The sequence below is a fragment of the Gymnodraco acuticeps genome, unplaced genomic scaffold, assembly GCF_902827175.1.
Source record: "Gymnodraco acuticeps unplaced genomic scaffold, fGymAcu1.1, whole genome shotgun sequence".
Lineage (NCBI taxonomy): Eukaryota > Metazoa > Chordata > Actinopteri > Perciformes > Bathydraconidae > Gymnodraco > Gymnodraco acuticeps.
The window spans coordinates 1,646,076-1,668,501 of NW_022991325.1; the positions used below are offsets into that span (position 1 = coordinate 1,646,076).

General features: G+C 41.2%; 1 protein-coding gene and 1 long non-coding RNA gene across 2 annotated transcripts in view; both read right to left on the bottom strand.

The window, feature by feature from the left end:
- Positions 1 to 22,426, bottom strand: part of LOC117562500 (protein AF-17-like) — a 38,932-nt gene that overhangs the window by 14,609 nt on the left and 1,897 nt on the right. Inside the window, exons 2-9 of the mRNA XM_034240335.1 lie at positions 21,641 to 21,720; positions 21,481 to 21,535; positions 20,722 to 20,831; positions 4,778 to 4,881; positions 3,342 to 3,435; positions 1,331 to 1,438; positions 697 to 786; positions 478 to 625 (exon numbers count right to left, since the gene is read on the bottom strand). Coding sequence (XP_034096226.1) covers positions 478 to 625; positions 697 to 786; positions 1,331 to 1,438; positions 3,342 to 3,435; positions 4,778 to 4,881; positions 20,722 to 20,831; positions 21,481 to 21,535; positions 21,641 to 21,720 — 789 coding nt within the window. The remainder of the gene's footprint in view (positions 1 to 477; positions 626 to 696; positions 787 to 1,330; positions 1,439 to 3,341; positions 3,436 to 4,777; positions 4,882 to 20,721; positions 20,832 to 21,480; positions 21,536 to 21,640; positions 21,721 to 22,426) is intronic.
- On the bottom strand, positions 11,556 to 12,931 carry LOC117562506. The gene is made up of 2 exons (XR_004571559.1): positions 12,620 to 12,931; positions 11,556 to 11,876 (listed from the first exon to the last, which is right to left on the bottom strand). It is a non-coding gene; the product is annotated as an uncharacterized LOC117562506 (long non-coding RNA).

Here is a 22,426-nt window from a genome sequence, read left to right on the forward strand (position 1 = left end):
GTTTCTGTCTGCGTTGTGTCTTGTTTGGATTTGTCTGTGGTTCCCTGTCGTTAGTTTCCCTGGTGTGTCTGATTACCCAATTGTGTTCACCTGTGGCCCCTGTGTTTTCTCCTCCCTCCTCACCTGTGTCTTGTTTCTGTGATTAGTCTTGTGTGTATTTAAGTTCTGGTTTTTCTGTCTGTCTTTGTCGGTTCGTCTTTTGTCATGACTAGTTCGTCGGTGAGTGTTCTGTTCTGTCTGTGTTATCACCTAGCCTTGAAATAAAGGAACTTTCACTTTAATCTGCATTTGGGTCCTACCTGCTTCACACACCGTGACAATAAAGACTTATCAACTATCTGGTTAATAAATTATCCGTGAATTCATTATTTATTTTACTCATTGAATCGGACCTACATGTAATCCTGTATGACTGCAACTCACTACTTCCGTAATTGATACATCTGCTATGAACATTATTCTGATTGATTGTCGTACCTGTGTTGAAGGGACTGGAGGAGCAGGAGGAGGAGGAGCAGCTCTTGCCGATGCTTCCCGTCTTCTTGCTGCGGTGAACGTGAGTGTGTGAGCTCAGCTTCTTACACTTTCCCTCACTGTCCTTGGTGCTGTGGTGACTGGAGGATATCTGGAGAGAACACACAGGTCATTAGAGATGTTCAAAGTGCGTGGGTGTCATCCTGTGTTTGGCCTTCGTACCTTTTCTATAGAGCAGCTGGTCACGGAGGAGCCCAGGCTGTCAGAGGACTTCTTGTGGCGCTCTTTCTGATTCATCTTGTCCTTATGACTCTGAAAACACAGAAATACACAGGGCTCAGGAGTTAAACTATTACACTCACCACTCGTACATGAACATGCACTTACAAACAATTACCAGGGCCGAAATTGGTGGTATAACTATTTTTTTTTTAACAAATTAAGCCAACTTTCTTAAATGTTAATGGTGTTTAAATAAATCAGTCAGACAAGAACTGCATCTGTAAACTAGCTGGAACTGTTCATTCATTTACAATACTTTCTATATAGTAATTTGGTCATTATCCAATTTCATAATTTAAGTTAATTTGAGTAGCTCTTCATGCCTTTATTTTGAATCCAGCTTTGGGCACTGGGTGAAGAGGTATTTCATGGTTCACAAGGTGTAGGCGGGAGTGGTTACCAAATGTTGTATTATTATTTTTATCTTGATAATGATTGAAATCTTTTTAAAACTCAAACCAGAAACCTTCTGATCAAAGAAAGTTTCAACATAGCTATAAAATGTGAAATCTGACCAGATATTCATTTCCAAACTTTGGTACTAAACACGTTACCCATCATCCCTAGTGCTAACCTTCCTCTGTCGGTGGTGATGGTGTTTGTCCTGGGGTGGAGAGCTCGAGCGCCCCCTGGAATGACTGAAGGAGCTGCTTGTGTTTTCACTGGAGCGCAACTTCTTCTGCTGTAAGAAAACAAACAAAAAGTGTGATTTGTCTCGAGACCTAAACATCTGCTGGGCGCTTTGAACGCTGTTTACCTAACTGTCAGCTGAGCTAATCAGAATTGTTATACAGCATGGGAGAAATCTACCCAGCTATAGAGGCTGATTCAAGTCAAATGTATGAAACAACATTACATTGCTTATATGCACAAGAAATGTATGTTAATTGATCACTGTTGTGCCTGTGTTGAATACAAATGACTTTGGCAGGACGGATACATCAGTCACAAGCCAGATAGAAGAAGTGAGCCTGTTTGACACATAGTAGCATCACTAGGGATTTTCTCCATTCACACATGCACTACATTCATGAATTTATGGCTGCCACCCCTAAAACTCAACTGAAAGAACACCGGACGTACGCTGCCGGACCTGATCCACCAGCATAGTTGTTCAGTATCTCATGTTATAAAGAAATACATTTCATGAAAATAGGTTCAGATTTTGTAAAATGATCTGCACACTGCACATCCATCTTCTCCCGCTTGTCCGGAGTCGGGTTGTGGAGGAAGCAGTTCCAGCAGAGGGCCGCAAACTACCTTTTCCCTGGCCACATCAACCAGCTCTGACTGGGGGATTCCAAGGCGCTCCCAGGCCCGCGTAGAGATGTGATCCCTCCACCTGGTCCTGGGTCTGCCCCTCTTTCATCTCCCTGCTGGACGTCCCAGGAACACCCCCCTAGGGAGGCCACCAGGTGGCATCCTTACCAGGTGCCCAAGCTACCTCAAGTGGCTCCTTTATACGCGAAGGAGCAGCTGTTCTACTCCGAGTCCCTCCCGGATGACTGAACTTCTCACCTTATCCCTAACGGTACGTCCACACGGCAGTGTGCGTTGAAGCTTGCCGGTGGGCGTGTCTGGCGCGAGACCAACAACCAATCACATTAATCCCCCGCCCCGGACACACAAGCACGCAGTTTGATTGGCTAGCGCTTGTACTGGCATATTATTTGATTGGCTGACACTTCCGTCGAAGCTTGAAAAGTTGAACTTTTCTCTACTTTTGAAGCGAGCAACAATGCAGTTCGGCAAAGCCTGACGTCACCCCATTCAAAGTGAATGGGAAGCGTCTCCGTTGAAGCATGCAACGCTGCCGTGTGGACGGGCCGTAAGGGAGACGCCAGCCACCCTCTGTAGGAAACCAATTTTGGTCGCTTGTATTCGGGATCCCGTTCTTTCAGTCATGACCAATCCTTCATGACATGGGAGAGAGTAGGAACAAAGATGGACCGGTAGATAGAGCTTTGCCTTCTGGCTCAGCTCTCTCTTTGGTAAAGCTCCCGCTGCTCCGATTCTCCGAATCGTTGAACTCCTTCAGTTGGGGTAAGGACTCATTCCCTAGTGGACAGTCCATCGGTTTCCTGCTGATTGTTTTTGTTTACTAGCCAATTAACTGCTCCAATATGGCAGACGAAAAGAAAAAGTGTCTGCATTTCCATATTTATGTTTTCACTTTATCTTAAAAAAAGTGAAAACAACATGCCAACTGTTATTCAAAGGCTTTATGGGATTGAGAGGTAAAAAAAAAAAGAACCCTGAGCTGCTCCCGAAGGCCAACGGTGTGTGAATGTTAGCTTCCTAGAGCAAGTGGCACTGCTCTGTATGAATGAGGTGTGAAAGGGTGAATGATGATAGTAGTATGTAAAGCGCTTCGAGGGGTCGTAAAGACTGGATAAAGTGCTATATAAGTACAGTCCATTTACCATAACATATATATTAACATATATTTACTGATAATTAGCATTATTCAAACTTCACAGTGCATTAAAGGAGGGTTCTGGCTAAGGACCTTTATCTCTGATGTGTGTTGCTGTTACTTTATTTTTAGATGTTTTGTGCAGCCTTTAGACTGTTTTCCATCTCACCATTTTGTTGTAGTGGTGCTTGCAGTAGCCACAATATTTCACGTTGTCAGCTTCTGGACCTTCCTCCTCACACAGCAGACCTGCCATCTGAGCACTGAACACAGGGAGGCACAGGGTGAGTCACACACACACACACACACACACACACACACACACACACACACACACACACACACACACACACGACGACATGTCGCCTGAGTCACCTCGGCAAGACAGATTGAATCAAATGTCAGTTCTCTCTACACATAACTGTACAATCTTCAAGGCTGGATGTTATCCTGGAGTTTTGACAGGAATCAGTTAAAAAGGGAAACAAAAAGGAATCTAAAGAGATATGGAGATAGAGTAGAAAAGAAGTGCAAACACAGTGAGTGAGACCGTAGTTTCTGATGACTGGTGGCTTCTTTATTTTGAAACTAACTTCATCAGCATACAAGCCAAATCAATCATGTGTATCTAAAACAGATTTAATGTCATGTTCCAAAAGAACGTCACGTCTCAGTTAAAGCACACTGCCTTGCTGGAAAAAACGTCTTATTTAGTTTTTCGAGGAACACACTGTCTGTGGACATAAGAAAGGCAAGCTCTTGCAGAATGTTTGAAAAGTAAATTAAAAATAAATCCTTAGTTTTAAAGTTTTAATCATTGGTCTAAACATGATTTTATGGACTTTTATTTATTTTCAACATTTCATTGTTGGCTGCATGTTAGAATGGAAGGTGCTTTATAAACAAAGATAACTTGAGTTGACGTTAAAATGTATTCTATTCCTGGAAGATATTGGCGTCAGTTAGTCATGACGTTGAATGAGGCAGGAATGAGTCCTTAAACCGGGAAATGAGTTAGCATTTTGTCACTTCGGGTTCCCTCGCCTCAAAGTCAAGTTTTTTAAACCTGTTTTGGGTTACATGCCTGATATAAAATCTGTTTGAAGACAAGCTTAAGAGAATTTCACGTTTAATTTACAATATAAAACACGTAAATATTCTAAGCTTCTATGTGTCTAAAAGACGGCTGTTGCTAACAAGTGTCTGAATGAGACTGCTAAACGTCACCACGCCGATATTAACCGCCTTTAGCTTAGCAGTGGTGATGTGCGCCCACTGTGATGTAGTTCCTTTATAGCCTAACGTAAGCTTTTTACTTTTAGTGCTTGCATTTACGCCTCAAAAATCATAAAGTGGTGTTTATATGTACAGATTATCCTGCTGAACCAAACGTGTTAGTATCATAAACATGTGTTTGCCACAGATCTTAATGTTCCAAAAAGCAATGGACAAATCCCATTGCTTTTTATCGAGGGAGTTCTTGTGACGCTAACTTCTAGTTTGGCATTCAAAATTCGTCATCGGGATCAAGTTATTTTCAGAAAAAATATCACCATATTGTGGACTATAATTTCCATGTAAGCATGAACCCAGCGTCAGACTGACCAGGTGACGTGGAAGGCCTGTCTGCAGCCCTGCCTGTTGCACGTCATGCAGGCTCCGCACGCCGCCTTGCTCTCCCTGCCGTGGTCCTCACAGATGTAGCAGGTCTGGTGAAGCGTCAAAGATGGAGAAATTAGGAGGTGTAGGAACAGATACATTTAACTTATTCATAGTTTTAATAACAGGTGCTACTGTAGATGAACAACGCTTGTTCACGCCCTTGCAGATTCGTGCAGAAAAGTACTAAGTGTTACCAGGTCAAACTCATACATGTTATATGACCATTAAAGTGAACCATTGTGGTCGTAGTGAGGGGAAGTGAAACACTCTTTAATGTGAGTCCAGCAGCAGCTACACTGTAAAACATTAGGACGTTTTTCTTGTCCGACAACAGATGGGGATTTCAAACAGAACACAGTTTGCCGCCTTGTGCAGCAAAACTATCGACCAGATGTTTGGGGATGTTGTGAAGAAAGAACGCCGACGCTGAGGAGCATGTGTGAGCTTTTTGTATCATGATGCTTTTAACATCCACATTCCTTATCATTTTCTTCTATGTTTGATGAATTAGGTGTAGAATGGTTTCAGGCAGCCAAAGCAAATGATGCATGATATTGGAAATAAAGGATTCAGTGATGCAGAATCAGAATTCCGTTAGTCCCACAGCAGGGACAGTTACAGTGTTACAGCAAAAGCGGCAAAGCAGGTAAACAAAGGCATGATATAACAAATATAGAGAAGTAAAGTAAAAAAAAAAAGAAGTACACTACCATTTTAAAAATGTGTAGCAGCAATACAAAAAAAGGGACATAAGTAGCATATTAAGGTGTTGAAGCATTACAATGTATTCCTTGCAATCATGTGCAAATATGCAATCATGAAAAACAGATAAGCATCACACACAAACCGACAAAAGCACACCCACACACACATCTTTGTACTTCAGCCTCTCCCCAATGAGCGGGGCTGTCTGGTGGGGGGGGGGGGGGGGGCAGGAGAGACCTAGCAACAGGTGCGGGACAAAGGAACAGCGGGCTCTTTACCTTTCTGCTGCAGCCCTCTGTGTTTTGGCTTTTTCTCCCCCCCCCCGTCCCTCTGTTCCTTTGCTCCCCACGTCCCACTCTGCTCCCCTCGGAGGATGTGGGCAGTGTAATGAAAGCTGGGACGTAACTACCCGAGTGTGTAAGAAAGGGAAGAGTGCCATCTCAAATTTTCACTGTCCCATTGTAACGCTGTCTCGGAATGCGGGCAGCAAAACGTGGATGAATGGCTCTGGCGGGGGGGAAAGCTGCATGCAATTTACTGTAGCTGACACAGTAATATGAAACCAGACACTCAAACACTCACATGTGTACATTTATATGCAGGCACGCACACACACACACACACCACACATTGCGTACACACAGCACGTCGGCCACTCGCTGCTTGGGTCTAATGAGTCCATGCGTCAAATATTGATTTCCCTGTAATGTGCGTTGCTTGAAAGAGACCAGAGGCCTGAGGCCTGTACTACGAAGCCGGATTTTCGCTTAGCGAGCTAACTTCAGGGAAAACTCTGGGTTTCCGGTCCTACGACGCTGGTTCTCTTCTTAGTGGGCTAGATCTCCATGGTAACTTATGCTGAACGGCTAGCCTGGGGGGTATACTACGAAGCAGGTAGTTTAGCAAGATAACTTCTGGGATTTCCGGTACTACGAAGCTGGTTTACTTTTTAGCGGGCTAGATCTCCATGGTGACTTATCCTGGAACCTAGTCTGTGCTCCGAAGCAGGATATGTTCCAGGATAAGAGATCAACTGTGCGGAGTTCTTCTTCTTCTTTGCTTTAATGGCGAATCGCTTCCACTTGCGATATCGCCAAGATATACTGTTGATTTATTTAATGTATAAACTGCCCATATTGTTCATGTAGAACAGTGTTCACGTAGGCTAAGCCTGCACATTGATTTTATTTTTCATTGAATGTAACCGTTTCAATAAGGATACATCTATTACAGGTTGAGGTAGAAACCATGGTGGAACAGCTGATAACAACAGTGTGCAGAGTTTAAAGCGATCAAGTCCTATTACAGGATAAAGGAAATACAGTTTAAACTGCCATTGCAGTTCAAATCACTGTCTGTGTGAACGTGAAAATGAATAGAATATCACCTCCCATCTTCAGAGCAATCTGACTATTATAGCATTACATTTAGCGTTAAGAAAGCTTACTTAAATATCTGCCACAACATAAGTAACCAGATCAAAGTAACATTACATAGCCTACAGTCCGCGGCACTGTGAGTGCAGACGTCGATGTGTACCATTATCACATCATAATGTAGCCTAGGCCTATCATATATTTCCTTATCTGAGTCAGCTTCTTGAGCCGTATCTGGCCGTGCAACACTCACAGTATCACGTACTGTATGCAGAAGTATTATTTTAAGCAACACATTAAGTTGTGGCTTTTATCCTGGATAAAGTGTTTGAGTCATGGATGTTTAAAGTTTAACTTCTTCATATTTTTCTAATATTATAGTTCACTTTTCATTCAGGGAGTATGACGCTGCGCTGTCAGTACGCTTCTCCATGTTTGTGATTGGTCAAATGTTGCCAGCCCCGCCCCTTTCATGTGAACGCGCACTCAGCCGGACAAAGAAACCCTGGCTTGAGTTACCAAGTTGTAGGACCGTTTAGCGAGAGCGCGTTTGTTTTGGATTAGGTAAGCCAGCTAACTCAAACATATTCAGGGTATGTTGAACTGGATTCGTAGTACAGGCCTCTGCTGTGGTGCATGCTGGGCACAAAGAGTCTGCTGAACATCAAAGACTACACAGACAAGAGAAAAGGTGCATAAAGTAACAAGAGGTGCATGTAAAAGCTGTAACTGTTTGTAGTTTGCTTTAAACCATTTAAAAAAAAAAAGGAGATATGAGAGAACAGAAGCAGACTGAATAATGGAGAGCAGGTTCAGCCTGTTTTCCATATGCAGCCCTACTTTGCATGCTATGGCTCTGTATGAGGTCAGTGTCTCTTTATCCTGTCAGTCAGTGAGCAGCAGCATACGTTTATCATGAATTATTTTCATCCAAACATCTGCCATACATGTCAAATGCTTCGGCTTAGACTCACTAGAGACCATTTTTATTTGGACATTTTGCATAAACTTCTTTGAGCTAAAATCTTTATTAAATTTGAACAATTTGTCATTCTTTTTCCAGAACAGAATACTTTTTTTTATATACAGGAGTTTAGGAGATTTCTCATGTTTCTCTTAAGAATAATGGTCAGTAGATACTGTAAGTATTTTTGTGACTTAATGTTAGGTATATTTTAAACAAAGTTTAGTATTAAGGAGTGTTAGCATTGGCCCAGAGAAAGCCAGTTTAAAGCCACTTTAGAGGCAGTGGCTCAGTCAGTAGGGACTTGGCTTGGGAACCAAAGGGTGGCTGGTTCCACTCCCCAAACAGACCAAGGAAGGGAGTGAGGAGCTGTACTTGGAAAGGTGTAAATGGTGAAAATAGCTTCCCACTGCATCCAAATACTAGGATGGGTTAAATGCAGAGGTCAAAAAGGTTTCTAAAAAAGTGTAATCATCAATTTAGAAGTGTTCTGTACATTATTGTCCTGGCTACACAAACATAAAAGATGTATTCATGAGTAATAATAAATCAAATGTTTTGATTTCTTTTGATCACTAAAAACGTCTCCTTCCTGAAGAATATTTCTTTGAAGACATGGGCCGTGTCTCAATTCAGGGGCTGCATCCTTCGGAGTATGCAGCCTACGCGGTCCACGGAGGACCCAGCCCACGTAGACCGGGGCCGTTTCTCAATCTCGAGGATGCTGGCTTGGTAGTCGCGTACTTCCAAGTCACTTCCTTCAGAAACGAAGCAAGTATACTTCCAAGCCATGGCTTCGGAAAACGAAGAAGAATGGAACAGGCAAACAAGTGTACCACTCAACATGAACTGTACCGAAAATAAATACCTCACGATGTATATCTAATTATGAACTTGCTTTACTTTCACGGAACACATTTTTGGTGATAACAAATGTAACATACTTAAATTTAAATGTGTGCTGCGTCGGTTCAGCCATTCTCCGCAAGGGTTTTTGAAATTGGTCCGTGCGCAAAGCATTGTGGGGATTTTAAGGACGCGAAGTCTACCCATGTGCAGCCTCGAAATTTCCCCCAAAACAAGAACGCGGCCTCGGTGGAATTCCAAGTATGCTGGAGATTGGAACAGTATTTTGGCGGCACTCGATGACGTAGCATCCTTGAAATATAAGCTTGGAAGCCAGTATCCTCGAGATTGAGAAACGGCCCGGGGTAGGCTGGACCGAGTGGCCTCTGAAATGAGACCGTCTAGCCTACGGAGCGCTTCGTATTTACGTCACGTGATACGCGTTGTTCGGTTGCGCTGCTCCAGCAGCCTGCTAGCAAATTTGCTTACAAGCTAACTCAGCTGAAAAGGATCCAGAAACTTTACTTTTTTACTTTAACCATTTTTTGGAGATCACTGACGGCGATGAAATAAAGAGGACCATGGCCAGGTAAATAAGATTAAGCTGTTCCTTTAGCCCCAGCAATGTTACATTAGTAAGTTAACAAGTAAATTATATATAGCTGATGTAATTTAATCATATTATTTCATATTTCAAATAAGTCTTGATTTTTCTGTACTAATAAAACAATATGTTTTTTTAAATGAACAAAAGCATGTTGTATAGATTGATTCTTAACAATATTAGTGTTCTAATCTTAATAGCTGTGATCATAACAGTTTATATATTCTCCTTCTTCCCCTAAACCTGCCCAGATGATGTCCCACTGACACCAGGTCAGCACCTCCAGGTCCAGCACCACCGTGACCCCTCCTCCGCTCTGCTGAAATACACAATTAAACATTTTTCTATGACCTATTTTTTGTATTAATAAAATTAAACTGAACTTAAGACAGTTTAATGACCTAGAGATATCCTATTATTCCACTGCTTATGTACACATGTTATAATATAAATAAATAAACAATGTGTTTAACAATGACTATTTTAATTTAATTTTGTATTTTCATCTAATCACAAAGTAGAGGTAAGAATATTATTATCCATCCTCTCTCTGCAGCTTCATGTCTTCTTTTATTATAACTTTCATCATTGAGACAGAGGAAATCAATCATGTTATTTAACATCATCAGCAAGGCAAGTTTATTTATATAGCACCTTTCAACACAAGGCAATTCAAGGTGCTTTACAAAAATGAAAGACATTCAGACAAAGGCATTTAAAAACACTAAAAGATAATAAAAGAAAAATTAAAAGAAAAAATACATGAATAAAAAGTTACAGTGCAGTTTAAGATATGAATAGTTCACACAGAAGTTCCACTTTACTGATGAACACAACGGCTCAGTTTCAATTAAAAGCAGCGGCAAAAATAAAAGTCTTCAGCCTGGATTTAAAAGTAGTCAGAGTTGCAGCGGACCTGCAGGTTTCAGGGAGTTTGTTCCAGATATTTGGAGCATAATAACTGAACGCTGCTTCTCCATGTTTAGTTCTGACTCTGGGGACAGAAAGCTGACCAGTCCCTGAAGACCTGAGAGATCTGGATGGTTCATAATTTAGCAGGAGGTCAAATGTATTTTGGGCCTAAACCATTCAGTGCTTTATAAACCAGCAGCAGTATTTTAAAATGTATTCTTTGACACACAGGAAGCCAGTGTAAAGACTTCAGAACAGGAGTGATGTGATCCACTTTCTTAGTGTTAGTGAGGACTCGAGCAGCGGCGTTCTGAATCAGCTGCAGCTTTCTAATAGATTTTTTAGTGAGACCTGCAAAGACACCATTACAGTAGTCCAGTCTACTGAAGATAAAAGCATGGACAAGTTTTTCCAAATCCTGCTGTGACATCAGTCTTTTAATCCTAGATATATTCTTTAGGTGATAGTAGGCTGATTAAGTAACTGTTTTAATGTGACTGTTGAAACTCAGGTCAGAGTCCATGACTACACCTAGATGTCTGGCTTTATCTGTTGTTTTGAACATTGCAGGCTGAAGCTCAGCGCTAACTTTTATACGTTCTGCCTTGGCTCCAAAAACCATTACCTCAGTTTTATCTTTGTTTAATTGGAGAAAGTTCTGACACATCCAGTCATTGATTTGTTCAATGCACTTACTCAGTGTTTGAATTGGAGAATAGTCTCCTGGTGAAATGGTTATGTAAATGTGTGTGTCATCCGCATAGCTATGGTAACTTATTTTGTTGTTTTTCATTATCTGAGCCAGTGGTAGCATGTAGATGTTAAAGAGAAGAGGCCCCAAGATGGAGCCTTGAGGTACCCCACCTGTCATATTTGTCAACTCAGATGTGTATTTACCTATAGAAACAAAGTTGTTTCTGTCCTTTAAGTAGGATTCAAACCAATTTAGAACTGTTTTCGAAAGTCCCACCCAGTTTTCCAGTTGGTCTAGTAATATGCTGTGGTCAACAGTGTCAAACGCAGCACTGAGATCTAATAATACTAACACTGAAGTTCTGCCACTGTCTGTGTTTAAGTGGATGTAATTAAAGACCTTTACAAGAGCAGTCTCAGTGCTGTGGTTTGGACGAAAGCCTGACTGGAACACATCCAAACAGCTATTTAAATGCAAGAAATTACTCAACTGTTGAAAGACTACTTTTTCAATGATTTTACCTAGAAATGGGAGGTTTGATATGGGCCTGTAATTGTTCATTACTGAAGCGTCTAGATTATGCTTTTTTTTTTCAGCAGTAAAACAAATATCAGCGAAAGTGTGTTTATCGAGTTGTTTATTTGTATTATATGTGCAGCAAGTATATAGAAGCAGCTGTTTGGGGAATCAGACAGATTCAAGCTATAATCGTTAAATATCTATTAAAAGAAAGGACACATACAAAATCAAATTCTGAAACTAAGACACAAGTCTGTAGGATGGCAGTAAGCAGAGGTCTGGGTGGAGGATGTTCCTGATCGCTGTTTTGCTTTCTCCAGCACCTTGGGGGTCCAGCTGGATAGCAGCTCTGTCCTGATGATCGCTGTGCACTTTTCAGATTAGGGGTCCTTCTCCAGCAGATCCATTTCTCCAGAATTTTCCTAATTACAGAGAAAAACAAGAGAAAAAGAAAAAAGTGAATTAATCATATTAAACACAGGGTTGCAAAAGTATTATTGCAAAATGTAACTAAGCATTTCGGACAAACAATCCTTAAAGGATCATTTAAAATCATGTACTGTTTTGGTTTAAAAACAATTAAGAGATGAAATCACTCTTGCATCCCTTTGACAGCACTGCACAAACTAACATCAAGCAAAAGGCTGCTGTCTATTAGTGATTGTCTTATTATTATGGGATTAAATGAAATAAAAGATGATCAAATCTGGTGGAAATATTTAAAATAGGCTTTTTTAGCCCTACCTCAAAGCAGCATGAGCTGAATACAAAGGTTGTAATGTTGTCCCAAAGTTTAATAAACAGTAAAACATTGCAACATGTCAGAGAAATAAATAAAGCAAACAGCAGCTACACGTCAGGGTAGCATTTTATAAATCCCACCGTACTGTAGGCTATACCGGTGTAAATGTTTTCACTTTGGTCTATTTATGTAATATAAAGTATAACTTATCTATAGCCAAGATCTCTGTATGACTTTAGTACACTTTTGAATTGAATCAAAAATAAGTGTAAACAACAGTGCAGCACGTCCAGCTATCTAGTTAGCGTGACTAACGTCACGTATTTATCCGTATTATTTAACGAAAATGTACGTTTTAATGCCCCTTGGGTTTGACGTGTGTGACGTTAGTTAATTTAAAGTAAGTTAAAACATAATACTCACATTTATTAGTGATTCCTCCGCTTGGTGCAGCTTTTAAATCCACTCTGCTGGGGAGTCCGGACCGCCATTTAATTTGAAAAAAACTCACTTTTCCCTGCGCGCATTGTACCCTGGCATATGGTAGACCGCGTATCCTCCAAATCTGGGAAAAGAAGGCTGAATTTTTGGGCCGCATTCGGAGGAGGGTCCTTCTCAGGTCGATTATTTTCATTTCCTCGCTCCTCGCTCCTCGGTATCACCGGAAGTTGATTTGTCTGCGCCATCTTGAGTACCGTCCCATGGCGCTTATTTCTGCCTGAGGAGCGATAATGGAGGAGCGATAACCGAGGAACCACCAGACCATCCTCCGATGGAATCCAGATACTCGCCCCGCCCCCTTACTGTGTATCGCTCACTGATTGGACGATGCAGTGCATGCACTGATCTGATGCTTCTTGACATGAGAGCAGTTTCCCAGCAGAGTGAAGAAAATACATGAACCTCACGCGAGTCACTCCTCAGTTTATACCGTGTTTTGTTTCAATTCATGTATAATTTAGTTACAACAATTTGATATATCTGAACAACAAAGTGGTCAAACATTTTTTTATTCATTTATTGGAAACATTTTCATGATCGCTTTATTCGTTTATACATTTTAAGAATGGCGTTTATCTTTTTTGAGGATGAGTTCTTATTTTATTTAATGTATTTGGGTCTACAACAGATGATACAAATGGTCAATAACGTAACAGTGCCCGGTAACATTTTACACACTTAATTAAGTACGCCAAATCTCCTCCCTCCATAATGCTTCATTTGCTTGATAATTTCTAACGGCGGTGATGACAGTTACAGTATTAAAATTGATGTTGATGTGATTGGATGGCAGTGTCCAATCAAATCGCCAGCCGCCCCTGAAGGGAAGCTAGAGGTGGCTGGCTTCCCCTGGCATGGCCCTGACCAATCACAGGTTGGCAGGGGCATCACGTGGGCCTCATCTGATTGGTTAATCCCTCAATTTTGTTTCACCAAGGGAAGCTAGATTCTGCTGGCCTCCTCTCGCAACAGTGAATGCAATCTACTGTTTCACCATAACATCTAGAGGGGCGCTGTTTCACTCTTTGTAAAATACTCAATGAGAATGACAGAGAGACGGTCCGGCAGGAACACACAGGAAAGTAGAATTACAGAAACAAAACAAAGTGTTTTTATTTATTTATTTAAATTATAACTACAATCCGAAAAAACAGGGGAAGCCTGGCTTCCCTTGGCCTCCGGGAGAAAACGCCACTGATTCATTGGATTGCACACTTTGTTGTTCAGATATATCACATATTTGTAACTAAATGATACATGAATTGAAACAAAACACGGTATAAACTGAGGAGTGAGTCCCGTGAGGTTCATGTATTTTCTTCACTCCGCTGGGGTATTGCTCTCATGTCAAGAAGCATCAGATCAGTGCATGCACTGCCTCGTCCAATCAGTGAGCGATACACAGTAAGGGGGCGGGGTGAGTATCTGAGGATTTCATCGGAGGATGGTCTGGTGGTTCCTCGGTTATCGCTCCTCCATGATCGCTCCTCGCTCCTCGATCCTCGGTCCTCCGGCAGAAATAAGAGCCATGGGACGGTACTCAAGATGGCGCAGGCAAATCAACTTCCGGTGAGACCGAGGAGCGAGGAAATGAAAATAGTCAACCTGAGAAGCAGCCCCTGCTTCTTGTGGTTTCCTTGCGTCTCTCCATGCTTCCCTGGTGGGAGGGACTAAACGCAGGGAAACGACGTAAGTGAGGGACGCAATGATTCCATTTAATCGACCTGAGAAGGACCCACAGTCTCGTCTTTTTTTAAAATTGGGACAGCCTTCTTTCGGCGGAAGTGACGTATGCGGTCTACAAATGCAGCCTCCGAAGGGTGCAGCCCCTGAATTGAGACACGGGCCGTTTCTCAATCGCGAGTACACATGCTGCAGAGCAACTATTTCAAGTATACTACGTCATAGAGTGGCGTAGAATGCTGGGCATTTAACATGCATTTAAACAGTCCTTCGACGCCACTCGATGACATAGTATACTTGAAATAGTTGCTCTGCAGCAGTTTTACTTGCGATTGAGAAACGGCCACAGTGTAGGTACCATATGTGTTCGGCCTACCAGATGTGTTCGGGGTCCGTTACGCTGACCAATGACGTCACCCATTGGCTGTACGGCAACCCAAGAGGACATTTTACACGGCCAAATTTCCGAATGTGTTGAAACTCCAGACTCAACGTAAGAGCTTGAGCCTCTTCGGGGGGTGCTAACATTTAAACATACACTTCATTCTTTACTTTGTCCGAATATTCGGCCCACGGGGGTGGGGGGGGCGTAGTAATCAGCTGCGAAACGCTTCAACAAGTGTATTTCGGTGTATTCACGACATTCATTTGGTTATTCTACAGTATTGTTGTTTTATAGTTATTTGTTAATGTAACCCAATTTGTGTTCTTTGAAATTGAAAAGGATATCGCATTGTGTTTGTTACTTTCGTTGCAGTTGTATATGTCTTAAGTGTAATTTGGCTTGGGTTCCTAGTGAAATGACCCGGAAGTACGTCAGTGGCAGCCATGATAAGTGCCGTTCCAATTCTCCAAATGAAAGGAAAGGAGGTTTTAAACTTCCTTTATAACCTCCTTTAGCTTAGGAACCACTGGACCTGCCTAACCGAAAGGAGAGGAGAAAATGCTGCCCCACAATGCATTGCAGCCGCAGCATTTGCCATCACAACAGTTCACGGAAACAACCGATTATGACCGATAAATTATATCATGAAAGTTACGGTGCTTATTAAGCTTTTTAAAACGTATGTGGTAAGTTGCCAAAGTGCTTTTTTCTGAACGTTCATCAGTATTATAATCAAAAAGAGAAATATGAACGTTAGTTTTTACTGAAATGATCAAATAAAGTCAACATTTCACTGAGCTGTGTGGGGTTGTTCAACTTTTAAAAGATGTTTGAATGGTGATATACACAGTGATAGATGGTAAGGACTAACGTTTATAATAAATACATTTGTATTTATTTTAAGATATTTTCATACAATCATACGTATTGGGATCATTTGTATTAATGTGGACCGGAGGGAGAGGGTGAGGAGCATAAGTTTCACTTTTTTATTTCAATTCAACTTTGGTCATGAAGAATATGTTTCTCTGTTGTCCACGTTCATAAAGCATAAAGCAACAGCATCAGAGCACGGTGCAGAGTCTCTAGATGAGTTTACAGGAGTCCCTCGTTCTTATTGAACATCCATGTTGTAGTCCGCTAACTGTAGTTTCCATAGTTTCCCCACAGCAGCAGACGCACATTCATGACGTCCGCTGGCGCATCATAAACACGTCCGATAGTGAAAGTGCAGTCGGATTCTCTAAAGTACCGCGGTCTCTTCTCCTAAGTCCTTTTGAATTCTCCTATCCACTATCCCTTAACCCCGTGACGTTTCACTCAGAGGTCAAGGAATAGGAGATAGGGTTAGAATTTAGGAGCTGATTTTTGGATTATCGGAACGCAACCCGGTACTTTAGAGAATCCGACTTTCACTATCTGACGTGTTTATGATGCGCCAGCGGACGTCATAAATGTGCGTCTGCTGCTGTGGGGAACCACAGTAAACTTGTTGGGCAGCTATCCATATGATCAGGGGCGACTGGTCATTAGGGGGCACAGCCCCACCTAGTGTCAGCAGAAAGTATTAAAAATAATGATTACAAAAAAAAAAAATATATATATAAAATATATTTTAAGATCATGTTTAATCATCTGATTCCTCTGTACATTGTTGTTTTAGTCTGTGTTCTTCTAATTAGTGTCTAGAGTGTGTGCCTGTTGAGCTGTTTAGAGCCATGTGGGACAAAACCCGATCATCCCCCTCCCTCTCACTGTCTAAGTAAAACTACACTGCACATGCTCAGAGTATTGTCCTATTTAATGTGTGTGGAAAAAAAATAATGACCATAGGGGCACTGAGCTGCCATCCCCACCATACGTCATCTCACATAATTCAGAACTGATTGGCTGTAAGTACGTGTGCCACGAAAAGTGTGGTGTGTGAAGAGGAGACGAGAGACGCGTCCTAAAACCAGGAAGTAAGCTGCGCATGGGTTCCCTCCACAAAAAGCAATGATATTTCTCCATAGGATTTTAGAAATTAGCTCAAAATAAGACCTGTGGGAAACGTACCTGTTAGATAAATGCACGTTTTGTTCAGCCGGATAATATCCACATGTCTACCTACTTTTATCATTTTCGAATCATAAATCTATCGATTAGATTTATGATAGACTTCTGAAACTACAAGAAGATAAGGAGGACTTTTACAAAAAAGTAATAGAGATGTTTGTCTAGAAGGATAGGCAAATGGACTTCATCTTCAAGTCAAGGTAAGACCGCAATTTTATTGAAAATGGGATCTTACTAAGAGAGAACAATTCAATATTTAAATGATAAAATTACATTTTTTGGGTATCCTTTTGTTGAACTGTCTGTTTAAAATTAATTGAAGCATCAGAAAAAAAAAAGCTTTTGAAAATAATATTATATTTTGATTTAGGTCAAAATATAATATTTGTAAACCTGAAGAGTCAGTGCCAGTGCCTCACCAGCCATGAACTTCACTGCAGAAGCTTATAGACATCTACGTTTTTTATGCCCCACCACTTTTGTACATATAAAAACACCACTGCATATGATATGAAAATAAGTAAATCAATCAATTGTATTATACGTTACATGAAGACGTGTATACTTCCCCTGTTTAATATTATGTTTCATGATGCTATGTACATGACTCTTGATTAGTTACATCTAGTTAAGGGGTAGCCAACACGGTGCCTGCGGGCACTTAGTCGCCCGCAGGGGCAACGTGAGTCGCCCACGGGGCATGTTCTAAAAATATCTTGCCAAGCAAATCCAAAATGTATAAAATACACAAAACAAAAAAGGAAATGTAATTAAAAGAATCAACCCTACAGTATGCATAAACGAAACCTAAATCATAGCGAACTCTATCTACTTACTACAACTCTATATCTATCTAACACCCCTCCTCCCCCCACCATGAATATCGACCAATCACGTTCTTGCTTGATTTGCGGGACCAGCGTTGCAGTCGGGAAGAAAAGCAATGTGGCACCTCCCTGCTGATTTTCCTTCTGGCAGAATCTACACAACACATCAGCCCCATTGAACAGCCTATCATGCCAGCCTATATACAGCACATGAGGGGCAGAGTTTTACTGTGTGTGTTGCAACTTGCTTATATATTTATTGCACTTGACGCACACACACGCATGGCGTAATTTCCACCTGGGACAGGGGGGACATGTCCCTCGCTCTTTTCGAAATCCCGTTTGTCTCCCCCCACTTTACAAATATGTTTATTATTATTTTTTAACGCAAGCCGTCATCGCCACGGAGGAGCACACAGCCTCTGTGAGCGAGCGAGACAGAGGGAGGGAGAGAGAGCAAGCGATAGAGGTAGGGAGGGAGAGAGAGCTAGGGAGAGAGGTAGGGAGGGAGCGAGACAGAGAGAGCGAGAGAGCTAGGGAGAGCACACCTTTATCTATTTAATATAGATAAAGTAAGAAATCATTCCAATGTGTACTATAGGACAGCCGATATGAAGCGTGACCAAGACGCACCGTCCAGGGGTCCCACGGGTCCCGCAGCGGGGTAGAGGTTCCCAGCTGGAACCTCCCCACCTCCGCTGCGTGTATATATATATATATATTATATATATATATATATATATATATTAGGGCTGTCAAACGATTACAAATTTTAATCAGATTAATCACAGCTTAAAAATGTATTAATCATGATTAATCACCATTCGAACTATGTCCAAAATATGCCATTTCTTTATGTATATTGTTGTGGGAATGGAAAGATAAATGAAAGAAGGCGGATATATCCATTTAACATGTTTATTGTAACATTTTTCTGTGTGTCAAAATGAAAGAGAGCACCTATCAATCATCAAACCGAGGGGTCTTAATTCATTACGTGTTGATTTCTATCAACGGAGGAGTACTTCAGGAAAGTCGACGGGGGGACGGGGGGGGGGGCTAGTGGAGTACTTCGTGACCACAGTGTGAACATTGTGATCAGCTGTTTTAGCGCAGTTCTCCAGTGAAGGGAGGGGGAGTCTCCCTCCGCAGCCGGTTGGCGTAGTTTTGGCACAATTCCGTTGTATAGACCGACGTTAACAGCAGCCCTGTCTGTGCACACGGAGACCGACTCTGTCGTACGCAAATGCGCTTTGTGACACAAGTGACGGTACGCATTTCAGATTACGCACATAACCTGCGTACCAGTTATGTGCTACCCTGTACTACAGCAAAAGTATTCTCCGTCGGGACTTCCTGCAACAACACCACACCGTTATCTTGATTCTGATTGGCCAGAAGACATTATCAAAGATGTTCTATTGAGAAGACGATCACTACGTGACAAAAGTTTTCAAAACCGTTTCTGGTCTTCGGTATTTCCAGACAAGTGGCTACTGAAATCAATCTTACTAGCTGCTGTCTGTGCAATTTACTCCGCAGACTTTATTTTGCTTACTTTAACATCATTTGTCATGGTGGGGCTAAGCCATTTCTTGGTATGGGTGTACCCCAGGCATACCCTGGCGCTGCCACTGGTGGGATGTATGGGGCGGGCCATTCTGCACATGCGTTAATTGCGTTAAATATTTTAACGCAATTAATTCAAAAAATTAATTACCGCCGTTAACGCGATAATTTTGATATAGGGACACCTTGTATTGTAGTTAATATCAGTACAGTATCACTTTTCATCACTTAGATTGATTGAACTGTTCTGCCCTTACAGCGCGTATCCCTATGCATAGACAGTTAGCTAACATTTAAAAGTCCTCCAATAAAGATGCAAGGTTTTCTTTCTTGACTTTACAGTTCTTCTTTTACTTTGTAAAACTGTAACAATACAGAAATAAAACACATATAAGTATGCAGGCTTTACATAACATATAAGTAGCACTGTACAAATGACACACATACTACTACTCAAGCGTCTTTGAGTTGTGAAAAGCGCTATAATAAAATGCATTATTATTATTATTATTAGGAATTAGCTATCATTAGCATCACTATTAGCTAGCACACGTCAGAATCGTCACTTCCTGTACTGACAGTGGAGGTGTCCTGAGAGTGGAGGTCTGCACCGGAACTGTCCTGAGAGTGGAGGTCTACAGGCAGACCCCTCTCAGACTTTCAGCTGTTTTTGTCAAGTTAAATGTTGGGATACAGGTTTTATATATTTTCTGAATCACCTTTGATTAAATTGTGTTTTGTAAAATAAAGTTCTCAGATGTGGGATTGTATTTTCAACACAACTGATTAACTATTAGCATAACCCTATAACAGTGACACCACGATTAGTCAAACAAATCTAGGGATGAACTAGATTGAAAACATATTAACAGTACTACAGTATATTAACTACAGTAGTACACAGTTTAAATGCAAACAGTCAGGAGCAGCAGCAAAACGTATTTGATCCATATAAAAATTTTGATATAAGCCTAACGTGCAACTCCTATGTTCTAAGATGTAAAATCATTGGGTTTTTTCAATGGAGTCTGGCGGCTTTTACAAGATCAAAGATAACAGCATCAGTTCCCAGGTGGAAAGGGCTGCCTGACAGCAAATCTAAATATAGTGTATGCTTAGACTGATATTGATTTTTTTTAGGCAGACTTTTTTAGGTGCCAAAAATATGTTTAGCTGCGGCCCCCATGGACATTTGTTTCTCTAAACTTGTATCCACTGTAGATAGTTCACCGACTAAAGCTTAGTGCCTCATTCAACCCCTCTTCAAACAACCCAAACTATCTTTTTCAAAAAGCACCACACACTGATGAAGTCATAACAATTGTTCCCTTCCCAAAGTCAGCTTTGGCCAGGATGGCCATAATCTCACCAAAATCACACTAGTGCTAGTTATTCACCTCTACTCTAAGCAAACAAAAGCATTTTACTCTAGGCCTATCAGGTAAAATAGTAAAGCTCTGCCAGAGCTGGTGTTATGGCTGCTGGATTTGGCAGTTGGGAAGTACCTTGATGTATCTGTCATGAGGGACGTATTGCAGGATGATGGGCTCCATGGTTAGGACGTTGGCAAACTGCACCTCAGGGATGTACAGCGCACACACAACGTGGGCCCAGCCTGGTGAGAGATCAGATGAAGGACATATTAATGTTCCTTATGGATTAAGAGAAAATCTGCAGGTTTTATTCTATAGTGGTGCAGGAGTCCTAAAATCCTGGAAATGTTGTATACCACTTCCGGTTCCCTTTTTTTTAAATGTCTGTGGTTAGTTGCCTGAAATAATTAGAGATTTTCATATTTTGTTCTACGACATAAAATGTGTCAGTATTAACCCCACTGGTGAACGTCTGAAGCATCTATGTGTCATAAAAACAGCGGTTGCTAACAGGCGGCTAAATGCCTTTAGCTTAGTGCAGCCGTGTGACAGTGATGTAGTTGGAATATGTCCACCTGTCTACCTTAGCTTTTTTATTTCAGGCACTGGCATTTAAGCTTAAAAAATCAAGAAAGTGCTGTTAATATGTGGAGAGTATCCTGCTGAACCAAACCTGTTCATACATGTGTTTGCAACAGATCATATTTTCCTCAACATTGCAAAATCCAATGGAAAAATCTCCATTGCTTTTTGTCTTCGTGCCCTTGCGATGCTGACTTCCAGGTCGGCCTACAAAAAGACATCATCACTGCACCACTCTATTTAAGGCGGGAAGGTGGTCCTGCAGCTGTTTTGTCTAAACGCTGTGTAACTTGGGAGAGTGAGATTTACCTCCGCTGTCCGTCCTCTTGAGGGCTCCATCTTTGTGGGGACACAGCTCACACCTCTGTGCAGGAGAGAGCACAACTTACTGTGAGTGTGGCGTTATAACCACAGGTGAAGAGGATGGGATGGATGTGATTTTGTGTTGGTTGTTTGTTGGCACACTCACCACGCGTGCCGCTCTCTCCTGTGATTCACACTTCCGACAGAACCACGGACCGGTGGGAACCTGGACAATGCCATAACATGCTGGGGTGGACACACACACACACACACATACACACATACACACACACACACACACACACACCAAAAGAGAACAGGTTAATGATACTATTATTATTACATAGTCCTCAGCGATTTTTTTTAAACATACATGATTTTACCAGATATAACATATACTTAGTTAGTTTAGTTTATTTATTTATTTCGAGCGTGTAAAACCAAAGAAAATACAAATGAAACAAAAGATGATACAGACATGATACAGTACTATACAAATGATTGCAATAACAAAACGAAATATTTAATTAATAATTGAATAGTCTGTAGTATCATTGTCTGATATCAATAAACAACAAAGCTTTAGCTAATTACACGTCCGAAAAGAAGTTTACACTTATTTAATCCGACCCCTTTTTCTTTTTACATCTTCATATATGTTAAAATACAATATCAATGTATACTTTAACCTTGAATAATTGATATAATGATTCATATAATATATACAGGCAAGTTAGGAGAATGGTCTCTCTATATATATATATATGTACATACACAAATTCATACAAACACAAATTCATAAATAGAACACAAAACAGGAATATAAACAGTTATGGTTTAGCAGTGTCCTCCCTGTACCTTGTGAGAATTGTGTCTTTATACCTCTTTTTGTATAGCTTGATGTTTGGACATCCCTTTAGCTCCTCACTCACATTGTTCCAGATCTTCACCC